Source organism: Rhinolophus hipposideros (assembly GCF_964194185.1).
Source record: "Rhinolophus hipposideros genome assembly, contig: HAP1_SCAFFOLD_139, whole genome shotgun sequence".
Lineage (NCBI taxonomy): Eukaryota > Metazoa > Chordata > Mammalia > Chiroptera > Rhinolophidae > Rhinolophus > Rhinolophus hipposideros.
This window is the reverse complement of record NW_027668813.1, coordinates 121,874-134,700: the sequence shown is the minus strand read 5'-3', so window position 1 is coordinate 134,700 and position 12,827 is coordinate 121,874. Positions and strand designations below refer to the sequence as shown.

General features: G+C 40.2%; 1 protein-coding gene across 1 annotated transcript in view; it reads left to right on the top strand.

Moving 5' to 3' along the window:
- Positions 1-12,053, top strand: part of LOC308495761 (uncharacterized protein) — a 45,309-nt gene extending 33,256 nt beyond the window's left edge. Inside the window, exon 9 of the mRNA XM_081080737.1 lies at positions 9,835-12,053. Coding sequence (XP_080936863.1) covers positions 9,835-10,002 — 168 coding nt within the window. The 3' untranslated portion in view covers positions 10,003-12,053. The remainder of the gene's footprint in view (positions 1-9,834) is intronic.
- Positions 12,054-12,827: the final 774 nt, after the last annotated feature.

Sequence of the window (12,827 nt, the reverse complement as noted above, 5' to 3'; positions counted from 1 at the left end):
ATTTCCTGCGATGCTGCCTTAGTGGTAATAAATTCCTTTAGCTTATTCTTTTCTGGGAAGCTCTTTATCTCTCCTTCAATTTTAAATGATAGCCTTGCTGGATAAAGCAATCTAGGTTGTAGGCCCTTGTTTTTCATCATTGTGAGTACCTCCTGCCCCTCCCTCCTGGCCTGCAATGTTTCTGTAGAAAAGTCATTTGATAGTCTTACAGGAGTTCCCTTGTATTTAACTTGCTATCTTTCTCTTGCTGCTTTTAGGATTCTGTCTTTGTCTTTAATCTTTACCGTGTTAACTGTAATGTGTCTTGGTGTGGGCCTGTTTGGGTTTATCCTGGTTGGAACTCTCTGCACTTCCTGGAGTTATACGTCGGTTTCCTTCACCAGGTTAGGGAAGTTTTCAGACATTATAACTTCAAATATGTTCTCGATCCCTTGCTTCCTTTCTTCACCTTCTGGTATTCCTGTGATGCGCATGTTGTTGCGCTTGATGTTATCCCAGAGGACTCTTAAGCCATTTTCGTTGTTTTTTACTCTTTTTTCTTTTTGTTGTTCCATGTGGGTGATCTCTGCTGACTTGTCTTCATGTCGCTGATTCGATCCTCTGCTTCATCTAGCCTGCTGTAATTCCTTCAAATGGGTTCTTTATTTCAGTTATTGTATTCCTTAGTTCTAACTGGTTGTTCATTATGATTTCTCCATCCTTCTTTATGTCGTCACTAAACCCCTTCAGTATTCTTATCATCAGTGTTCTGAACTCTGTCTCTGACAGGTTGGTTACCTGTATTTCATTTGGTTCCAATTCTGGAGGTTTCTTCTGTTCTTTTATTTGGGACATGTTTCTTTGTTTCCCCATTCTGGCTGACTCTCTGTGTTTGCTTTGATGTATTAGGTAGGTCCCTTATGGGTCTTTGTTTTTATTGGTTATCTTACGTAGTATGCGTCCTTTATATTTGACTTGCATGACTTCCTTCTTCTCCTCTGCGTGTGCACCAAAGGTGACTCTCGTTTTGTGTATATTGTCCTGTTAAAGTTGATCTTTAATTGCTTTTGGCTGGTCAGTAGGTGGGATTGACTCCTAGGCTGCCTAGTTGTGAATCTTGGCTCTGCCCACAGTGGTAGTTCTGCTGAGTGAGGGTTGACTGCTCACATGAGGCTTGGCCCCTATGGGCTCTTGTGCCTGTAGAGAATTCCTTCTGGGTGTGTCACTTGTAGGTCAAACCCGATAATACTCTAACTTGGTCTGGAGTCGGCCTCAGGGTGTTTTGAATCTTGTGCCTCTTGAGCTGGGCCCTGGTATAGAGCAATTTCAGAACAAAGCAAATCACCCAGCACAACAGCAACACCAACAGCAAAGAAAAAACAAATACACCCATGTAAAAACAACTGATAACCCACACTCAACACCGGCAAAAATATCAAAAATACACAAACAAAACAAAACAAAAAAAGCAGCGTCAGTCTTTGCTTAAGCCTACCAAGTAATCTCCAGGTTGTCCTCTCCTGTACCAAAGAGTCCTCTGCGTCTTGGGCAGGCAGAGACGCTCACCTGGTGCCCAGAGTGACCCTGGGACGGCAGTTTTAGATGTGTGGTGCCATAAATTCTGGATGTCAGTTTTTACAAAGTCAGTGCATTTTCCTCTCTTGCCTGCACATATGCGCACTGAGAGTAACACAGCCAGCCCTGTGCCCAGGTCTCCTGAGTCTTAGGGTACTTCTTCCCTATGTGTGTGTGGAGGGCAGGAGATTTCTGAGTTGATGAAAGCCCAGAGCTGCGTCTGCCGCCTACTGCTGATCCCTGGGAGTGCCTCCGCAGTTGTAATTGCCCTGCCCTAGGCAGGCCAGAAAAGGTGAGAGCTGGAGATGGAGGAGTCTTCTCTCTCCCAACCCAGTAGCGTCACACTCTTCCCAGCCTCTTCCCTGAGTCAGAGCTGCAAACCGGGTCCTCCCAGATCCTGAGTGCTCTGACTCCTCTGTAAACTGACACTGCTCTTCAGCTCAGGGGCCAGCGTGAGTCTCTGGAAAGGCAGGGGTAGGATTGGGAGAGTGGGCGGAGGGGCCCAGGTGTGTTGATCATGTCCTTTGTCCGACCTAGGGCCCAGCTGGAGGTCTCAGCTGAGGTGACTGCCTCAAATGCTGGATATGCTGCTCTCTTGGCAGGAGAGATCAGCTGTGGGATGCAGGGAAAGAGCCTATGTCTTGGCTCTTGTGGTCTCTGTTCTGTCCTGGGATCCTCTGTGTCTCCACAGCCGCAGATGCGGGCTGAGGTCGCCACTCCGCCCCCTTCTGTCTTCCCCTGCTCGCCCAATTTGCCCACCTTCAAGTAATCCTCGAACGAGTCTCTTACCTTTTCTGTGTGATGAGCAGAGTCCATTGACCTGGTCAAAGAAGAAATAAGAGGATAGATCAAAAGATACATAGAAGAGTGCTGCCATTCCTATGATGTCACTCTTCGCTGCTGCCATTCCTATGATGTCACTCTTCGCTGCTGCCATTCCTATGATGTCACTCTTCTGTGTATCTTTTGATCTATCCTCTTATTTCTTCTTTGACCAGGTCGTTCTTTAAAAGTATGTTGTTTAATCTCTATGTATTAGTGGTTTTTCCTGCTTTCTTTTTGCAGTTGATATCCAATTTCAAAGCCTTGTGATCAGAGAATATGTTTGGTATGATTTCAGTCTTCTTAAATTTGCTGAGGCTAGTTTTATGTCCCAATAGATGATTTATCTTTGAGAATGTTCCATGTACACTCGAAAAGAATGTTTAGTCTGATGTTTTAGGATGAAGTGCTCTATAAATGTCAATTATGTCTAGTTCATCTAATGTGTCATTTAGGGCTGCTATTTATTTATTTATTTTGTTTGAATGATCTATCCATAGCTGTCAATGATGTATTTAAGTCCCCTAGTATAATTGTGTTTTGGTCAATTTCTCCCTTTAGTTCTGTTAGTAGTTTCTTGGTATATCTTGGTGCTCCCTGATTGGGGGCAGAAATATTGATGACTGTTATGTCTTCTTGTTGTATAGTCCCCTTCATCACTATGAAATGTCCATCTTTGTCTCTTGTTACCTTTTTTATCCTGAAGTCTGTTTCATCTGATATCAATCAGTATGGTTACACCTGACTTTCTCTGGATACCATTTGCTTGGAGTGTCAATTTCCATCCTTTCACGTTGAGTCTATGTTTGTCCTTGTAGCTGAGATGTGCCTCTTGGAGGCAGCATATGGTTGGGTTTAGTTTTTTGATCCAATCAGCTACTCTGTGCCTTTCTATTGGTGAGTTCAATCCATTTACATTTGGGGTGATTATTGATATGTGAGGATTTCCTATCATTCTATCTTTTCTTTTCTGGTAAGACTGTGTCTCCATTGTTTCTTTGCCTTTTCGTTGTTGTCTCTTATTTCTATGTGGTGGTATTCTATGATTTTTCCCTCTGTTTCTTCTTTTATTACATTATGTATTTCAGTTCTGGATTTTTTTTGAGTGGTTACCATTAAGTTTATGTAAAAGAAAGTTTGATATTTAGAGTATTCCATTTTCTTCAGCATGCTTACTTTCTCCATTCCCATTTTCCGGTTCAGACCTTTACTCTCCCCACTTTTATGTTTTGGTTGCCACAAATTGTCCCTGTTGATGGTGGTTGAATAGCCTCCTTCAGCATTTCTTGTAGTGTAGGTCATGTATTAGAAAATTCTCTCAGCTTCTGTATGTCTGGAAAGGTCTTTATTTCTCCTTCATATCTAAAAGATGTTTTTGCTGGATATATTATTCTTGGCTCATCATTTCTCTCTTTCAATAGTTTGAATATTTGGTTCCACTCCCTCCTGCCTCGTAGAGTTTCTGCTAAAGAAATCTGATGACAATCTAATGGGCTTTCCTTTGTAGGTTACCATCTTCTTTTCCCTGGCTGCCTTGAGGATTCTTTCTTTGTCATTGATTTTTGACAGCTTCAATATAATGTGCCTTGGAGAAGGCCTGTTGGGGTTGAGATAATTAGGTGTTCCATTTGTTTGTTGGATTTAAGGATCCAGTTCTTTCCATAAGTTTGGGAAGTTCTTATCGACTACTTGTTCGCATATATTCTCTGTTCCCTTCTCTCTTTCTTCCCCTTCTGGTATGCCCATTATTCTTATATTGCTCTTTCTGATGGAGTCAGAAAGTTCTTGTAGAGTTCTTTCATTTCTTTTAAGTCTCAAGTCTCTTTCTTCTTCCATCCCTGTGATTTCCAGATTTCTAGCTTCGATGTCACCGATTCTTTCCTCCATCTGGTCAACTCTACGACCTAAACTGGCTGTTTCATTTGTCATTTCTTTTGATTTCTTAATCTCCAGAAATTCTATTTGGTTCTTTTTTAAAATTTCAGTCTCTTTTGTAAAATACTCATTTTGTTCTTGATTATGTTTCTGAATTCATTAAACTGCCTGTCTGTGTTTTCTTGCATCTCATTGAGTTTTTTCAGAACTGTAATCTTGAATTCTCTGTCATTTAAGTCACATATTTCCATATCTTTAAGTTTATTTTCTGGAGACTTTTCAATTTCTTTCTGAGCTGTGTTGTTGCCATGGCTATTCATGGCAATTGATGATTTATTATTTCTCTTCCTAGACATCTATAGGAGTGGGTTGTGCAACAGGTTGATAGAAAGAGGTCTTTCTTTTGCTTTCCAGTAGGTTTTGGGATAATGTTTTATTTTCTGTGCGACTGCAGCCGTTTGTTCTGTCTCACACTGTAGTGTTATGTTTTCTGTGCGCTATTCCGGCTTCTCACACAGTGGTGGGATTCCCTGGAAGGCGGGCGTCTCCTCTGTGAACAGTTCGCTGGGGTCACAAGGCCCTGCCTCCGTGGGGAAATGCGGAGAACTTCTGAAGTTCCAAAGCTCTTCCTGCACCAGATTCAGAGCCCCTGCATTTCAGCAGTTCTGTTTATTCCTGCAGGGGTCCACCCAGATAGGTGGGGACAGGGGTGGCACCGGTGGGTTGTGAGAGATGGCCCAGAGCAATGGTGGTGACAACCACCTCAGCGGGTCCTGCTTCCACAGCTCCCTCCTCTTTGCTGGAAGTACTTGGGCTGTGAGTCCTTGACTGCAGACCACAGTTCTCAGAACTGCAAATATTCTGTTCTTTTGATCTGACACTGCTACTGTTCTGCTTCTAGCACTGGGCAGGTGGGGGCGGGTCGAGCTCTGGGAGGGTTGGGAGGGGGCAGCTAGTCTCAGTGTCTGAGTCTTCCATTCTTTACTCTGCAGTGAGGGCTTACCACTGTTTTCATCCTTCTTCCCTCAGTCTTTGCTCTGAGGTCTCTGCCATTAACGTTGGGTTCAGCTGTGTTATATGCTGTCCTCTCAGCCCTGTGGGCCATAAGCGGAGCCCTAGTAGCACGAGTTCTTTCCTCTTCTGTAGCTGTACTAGTTCCGGGACTCAGGGAGCTCGGAGCACTAAGCTAGGTCTGGGTCCTGAGCCTGCATGGCCCCGTCTCCGCACTTCTCCCTTCTCTCCTCCACCGCTCGAGCAATTTGTCCACCTGTAGGCTATTGCAGTAGTACGCCCCTTAGTCTAGCCGGTCTGCTGCACAGGGAGTCCTTTGTGGAGTGATAGTTGTTCAACTTGTTGTAAATTCCAGGGAAGATTTCAAGAGGCACACCTCACACTGCCATTTTCACGACATCACTCTTTCTTTTTTCCCCTTAACTTTAGGAAGTATTGAACATGGTGACTGAAAAAAAGAAGGGGCTGGGAAATACATAGTGATAGTTAAATTTTATTGGGAGGTTTCCCACAGTGATGGAGCTATGCAATTTGGTTAAGGGTAAGGAATCTTAATGTGACTTTTACATTACATCAGTGGGTCTTTTATAATACTCGTGCCTACGTGAAATCTGTAATGGATTCATTTACTTATTGTAATAGTCATGAAATCTTCCTGATACATTTCAGTTTTTAAAACTATGTAGCATGTAATATATAGTTTTTATTTTATTACACTTTGTATTTTGGTATCACATAGTTGGTAGGCGTGAGTGTTTTCTCTATGTTTTTTTTTTCTTTTTTTAAGTTATATTCAGTTGACATTCAATATTATTTTATATTAGTTTCAGGTATTCTGGGTTCATCATTTAGACTAAAATAATAGAAACTTTGAAAATTTAGAACTCAAGTTCTCTATCTCAAAACCCATATTACAAAGGGATTCCACTATGTCCTCAATCATTACATTATGAATATATTTAACTGTCTTCATCTAATTGAAGAGTATATGTTTTGCTTAAAATAATAACTAATTTTAGAAGCAGAGGTTCTTAAACCATATACTAAAATGTCAAATTTCAGAAGGTTTTTAGTTTCGCTTCTTAAATGTAAAATTTTTCATTTCTGTTATAGTTGACATTCCATGATGTCAGCCTCAAGTATACAGCATAGTGGGTAGGCATTTATATAATGTGTAAACTGGTACCCCGATTAGTGTGGTATCCCTGACACCGTACTTAGTTATTACAATGTTATTTACTGTATTCTCTGTGCTGTGCTTGACATCTTCATGACTATTTTATAACTGCCACTTTGTACTTCTTAATCCTTTTTCCATTTCAAGCATTCCCCCAACAATTCTCGAACCGGGCAACGATCAGTTAGTTCTCTGCATCTATAAGTTTGTTTCTCTTTTCTATGTTCATTTATTTTTTATTTTTTGCATATCACCAATACGTGAAATCAGGTGGTATTTGTCTTTCTCTATCTGACTTTTATCACTTAGAATAATACCCTCTAGGCCCACACATGTCACAAACGATAAGTACTTATTGTTTATTACAGACAAGTAGTATTTTGTTATATATATGTCCCACTTCTTCTTTATCCAAGATGATGGATCCTTTGGTTACTTTCTTATCTGGACTATTGAAAATAATGCGGCAACAACCATAGAAATGCATATTGCTTTTCAAATTAGTGTTTTGTGTTTCTGTGGAGGAAAACCCAGAAGAGGGACTGCTGTGCCACATGGTACTTCTATTTCTAAATTTTTGAGGAACTTCCATATTGTTTTCCATTGTCTGCTTGGATTTGCAGTCTCACCAACAGTGCACAAGGACTCTTTTCTTCACATCCTCAACAACACTTGTTGCTTGTTGATTCATGGATGATGGCCATTCTGACAGTTGTGAGGTGGTAGCTCATTGTGTTTTTAATTTGCATTGCTCTGATGATTAGTGACACGGAGCATGTTTTCGTATGTTTCTTGGCTATCTGTGTGACCTCTTTGGAGAAAAGTCTATTCAGGTACTCTTCTCATTTTGTAATCGCATTGTTTGTCTTTTGGTGTTAAGGTTTATGAGTTCCTTATATGTTTTGGATGTCAACCCTTTATCAAATATATCATTGGCAAATATCTTCTCCATTCACCCGCTCGTGACTTCATGTTGTTGTTGGTTTCCTTTGCTGTGCAGAAATTTTGTAGTTTGATTGTCGTGTATATGGGTCTTGCATTCTTAACCATTCAGCTACCTTATGTCCTTTCTGGAGCATTTAATCTATTTACATTTAAAGTAATTATTTGTAGGTACATAGTTATTGGCATTTTATTATTCACTTTTCTTCTCCTCCTCCTGCTCTTCCTCCTGCTCTTTTTCCGTCTTCTCCTCCTTCTCTTCCTCCTCCTCCTCCTACTTCTCCTCCTCCTTTTTTTTCTAGTCGTGGTTTTACATTTCTTGTAATAGTGGTTTCCTGGGGCTGAACTGCATCACCTCCTTTTTCTCTGGCAAGCTCTTTACCTCTCGTTTGATTCTAAATGAGAGCCTTGCCGGATACAGTGCTCTTGGTTGTAAATTATTGCGTTTCATCACATTTCTATATTTCTTGCCCATTCCTCTGGCCTTCAGATTTACTTTTGAGAGATCACCTGACAGTCTTATGCGAGCTCCCTTGTATATAACTAACTGCTTTTCTCTTGCTGGTTTTAATATTCTCTCTGTGTCTTTACCTTTTGGCGTTTTAATTCTGGTATGTCTTGGTGTGGGCCTGTTTGACTTTATTTTGTTTGGAACTCTCTGTGTTTCCTACACTTGTGTTTCCTTCAACACGTTAGGGAAGATTTCCGTCATTATTTACTCAAATAGGTTTTCAATTCCTTTCTGTCTCTCTCTTCTCCTTTTGATAGCCCTACGAGTTCTGTTACACTTTATCTTGTCCCAGAAGTCCCTTAAAGTATTCTCTCTCTCTTTTTTTTTTACTCATAATCATTTTTCATATCTTTTTCTTCTGTTCTGATTGTGTGTTTTCTGCTATCTTGTCTTCCAAATCACTGATTTGAACGTCTGCCTCAACCAAATCTGGTGCCGATTCCATCTATTAATTACTCTTTTCAGATGTTGTATTTTTCATAGTTGAGTTTTGTTAATGATTTCCATGTCCATTTTTTATGTTTGCTGTCTCGGTTGAAGTGTTACAACGTTTATCTATTTTTCCCCAAAGTTCACTGAGCGTCCTTAGAAGTAGTATTTTGAACTCTGTGTCTGGTAGATAGCTTGTGTCCATTAGTTCTTGTGTTTAGTTCTTTCTCTAGAGTTTTTTCCTGGTCTTTCGTTAGAGAAATGTTTCTTTCTGTCTTCTTTTTTCACTGCATCTTTATTGTTGTTTCTCTGTATTCTGTAGATTGCTAATTCTCCTCATCTTGACAGTATTGCCTTACATACCAGGTGTCGCATGGGGCCCAGTGGTACAGTCTCCCCGGTCACCTGAGCCGGGTGCTCCAGAAGCTCGTGTGGGTGGTGTGTGCCCTCCTGTTGTACTTGAGCCTTATTGCTGTTGGCACATCTGGGTGTGGAATTGACCCTCAGGACGACTGGCTGTGACTACAGTAGATGAACCTTTGTGTGTGGGCTGACCCCACAGAGTGAGATCGGCTGTAGCAGGGCTCCGGTGTCTGCTCAGTCCATGGCTTGGGCGTGTCATTTGTGAAGCTAATTTGGTGATGTTCTGGTGTCACTTGAAGCTGGTCCAAGGTGTGTTGGATTTGGGGCCTCTTGGGAGGGGCTGTGGGGCAGGCCCAGGTCAGCTGCTGCTTGTGCCCAACCGGGAGCCACCTAGGGGAAGCTACAAAGTGACCTGCTATGGATAGCTGCGTTTGTGAGTTTGTAGGCACCTGCGAGGCGCTATGTTGTGAAGCAAGACAGGCTGATGGATAGGATCCTAGAAAGAAACGGAAGTCCTCAATATCATAAATTGCAGCCCGAGTGGCTGTTGTAAACTAGAATTGTGATGATGCAACACCTCTGCTTCCTGAGTGACTCCCCATTACGTGAGTGTAGAATTCATCTGCTAGCATGACATGCGCCTTCTTTGATTTGGTTCTGATTCTGCAGTTGTCTCTCCATCCCTTTCTCAGAGTTCCAGGCTAACCCCATTCTTCTTCTGCCCTCACCTACAATATGTTATTTTATACGCAGGCTTTTGCGCCCGCTGCCCTTTCTGGACTCTCCTTCATGGTTTCCCTCAGTACCTCGTATGTCTTTCAAGATGCAGCCCTATTTTTGCAGCATCTGGTACAACTGATTGTTGTTTCTTTTGTGCCCGTACTCTACTTTCTTCATCTGAGGTGTAGAACTGGAGAGTGGTACTTTCCTTTCTGATTGTTTTCACGAATTGTAATATATCGACCCCTACTAGAATATAGGACAAAATCTTTCATTTCTATTTCCAGCTTCCCCTGGGTCTATGCCTATGATTCGATGGCTACGATAGCGGTTTGTTGTCTTACTGACAGAAGGACTGAGTGAGCGAGTGAACGAGTAAATGAATATGATGTTTGCTGAAGTTGGGTTTTTCTTTTCTTTTTTTTAATAGAAAGAAGCAACCAAGCCGGCAACTGGAAAAAGAGAAAATGGTGTGGATATTATTGAAAGTGCTCCACAAGAGCAAACAAAAACTGATATCTTGACTTGTGTTGATGGAGCATACCAAAATAATACAAGTGATAATTTAGTGACTATCTATGAATTCTTTCTAGCTTAAGTGCTGCTATACACAAATCTAACACGTGTAGATCCAACTGTGATTTTCATTTCTTATAAGCATTTCTTCCTATCTTTTTTGCAAAAGTATCCCCACTACTAACAACTGCTTCTTCTTGCAAATGCTTCGGCCCCCCGAAATTCTTTTCTGCTATTACTTTTATGGAAATATTTTTGAATGTGTATTTAAAATTCGTAGTGATATATGTTCATATTAATGTTCTGTGACTACATTTTATAGTTAAAATATCAGCATTAAGATTCGGAAAAGGAGCTGTGAAATCATGTTGGGATTCTGAGGTACTGTCATTTTTTATCATTATTATTTTAAATATCACCATTCAGTGATGTTAAAACGTAAAAGGTATGCTTTGACTATACTTTCTCACCTCTGCATTTCCCCACCTAAATTATTTTCTTATGGTTTAGCCTATAATTAATAAAATACATATGTGCTTAATATAATGAGACAGCGTAGTACAATTCTGCTAACTTGCAAGGTTCACTTAAGGCGGTCGGTGTAGAATAGTATAAAACAAGAAGGCTTCCAAGTCATAAGGAATCAGTTGGGTTCTGAAGTTAAGTTCACCTAAAAGCTAAAGCATTATTCCAGCTTGAAGTATGTCCAAATGCATGATTCTGTGGTTTTTATGGTTGTGTAAATGTCCTAATGAGATTCAGAAAGAAAGAATTTGGAATTTAGGGTTTTTTATACCTTGGAACTTGAAAAGATAATGCCTGCTATATGCAAGTATTATTGTATTTGTATTCTGCAATAGATCTGCAAGGAACTTTTCCAGGGAAGGAAGAGCATTGTTAATAGTAATACTATGTAGGATCATACTAACAACAATCGGCCGAGTGCTGCTTTAATACACAACAACTGCCCTGTTCAGTTAAAATAGCATGCATTGAGTATCTTGATGGCAACCATGCTTGTAGTAATAGAAGTACAAAGTAATGATGAGCCAATGTGAGATGACAGCTGTGAAAAGAGAGAGGAGGAGTGTGATCTTCTGATATAGGCAACTGCTGCCTACTGGTGTAGACACTGTGTTTGAAGATAAGAACACACTAGAACCCTGGATAGGTCACTTACTAGCTGTGGGATCTGGGGGAAACTTCTTTTTAATCTGTTGGATGTCAGTGACCTCATTCATCATAAAGGTACTTATGCCTACCTTTCAGGGTGTGAAATGAACTAATGTGGTAACAAATGTGAAAACACTTTGCGAAGTGTAAAGGGAGCTATAGAAATGTAAAATCAATGATCACAGTGGGCGGTAGTGACTTACCAAATGGTGGGGACACTTTTTGTAAACCTGAAGGACAATCAAATGGCAGTAGTGTCAAGAATAGAGTGGAAAAGTTAGAAGGGGCATGTGGATTTCTAATCTGGGGGATGCTAAACTTCAGGAGACTGTGATAGGCGATACCCTGTTGATGTGTAGTGTTTCGGTACTTGAGGCTCTGTTGGTGTGAGCTCAGTGTTTTGACCTGAAGTAAATGTCTGTGTGGGATACTGCCACGTGAAGCATGAGAAGGAGCCAGTCATTTGAAGGTCTAGGAGCGAAACCTGCTGGGCAGGGACAGCAATGGATCGTGTGGGTTCATCATTTTATTCTAGTGTCTTGGAATGGTCAGGAAGCAGGAAGAGGGCTAACCAGCATCAAACCATTTTTATATTTGTTGTTTGTGTGGAAAAGAAATAAACTGTGCATGGCAGATGCCCGGTATATTTGAGATGGTTAGTAAATAAATGTTCTTATCTTTTCCTGATTAGAATTTATTAAACTTTTTTGAAAAGTTGCATAACTATATATAATGTTTTTCCTATTGTTTATTTAAATATAATTTAACAAAAAGCTTTTCTTACAACTTTGTCATTCTATTTAATCATTTTTCCTATCAAAATTTTTATCAAATAAGAGTTTGGTTTTTCCAAGCTCTTGTTGACCTAGATGAAGTAGGTTCTAAAATGTTCTGTTTACACTCAACAGGACATACACCAAGGTTTCTTACCATGTCAAGCAAGTATCTTGTTTTAACACTAAAAAAACAAACAAACAAAAAGAATGTATCATTAGAAATATTTCAAGTTATAGGAAATACACTTTTCAAGGTATTAGTTCGGTGCAAGAGTAATTGCGGTTTACAACGTTTAAAAAAAATTGCACAAACTGCACTATCACTTGTACCAAACTAATATTTGCTTAAATACATATTTTTCAAAAAGTCCTTTTCTTGGAGATTATAACATTAATATTGTTATCCTGAATTGTTAACTAGAGATTGCATGAAGTGTCCATTAGTTACTAATCATGTTGTTTCCTAACCCCTTCAGCCGAGCATTGAAGTGGAAGATCCTGTTCCGTACAAACCTATAGGAATGGACGATGTGCAACCCTTCAGACCAGGTACACTTTGTAATACCAATTTAATTTTGGGAAGGAGTACGCAAGGACATGTGACATGCTTGCAGTCTTCTCTTCCTCATTCCTTTTTTTTTGTTACAAATTTAATGGAAGGATTTGACATAAATAACGTGATGTCATTGTTAGTATCGGTGTTTGATGAAAAGGTATTCACAGGAATAAGAAAATGAGATTTTAAAACGGTGACTTCACTAAGATAGTTCTCCGTTTGTTCGATACCCTAAATGTCCCAGTTTGGAATCCCTGTACTTAATACGGGTTACCAATGATCACACTGGAAGATTTTTCCAGCGTTTTCAAATGGTCATTTGAATTTTAACATTTACCCAAGTAATCTCCAGTTGCTACCATGACAATTCTTTTTAACTTTACTTCCTCTTAGTGTTGTAAC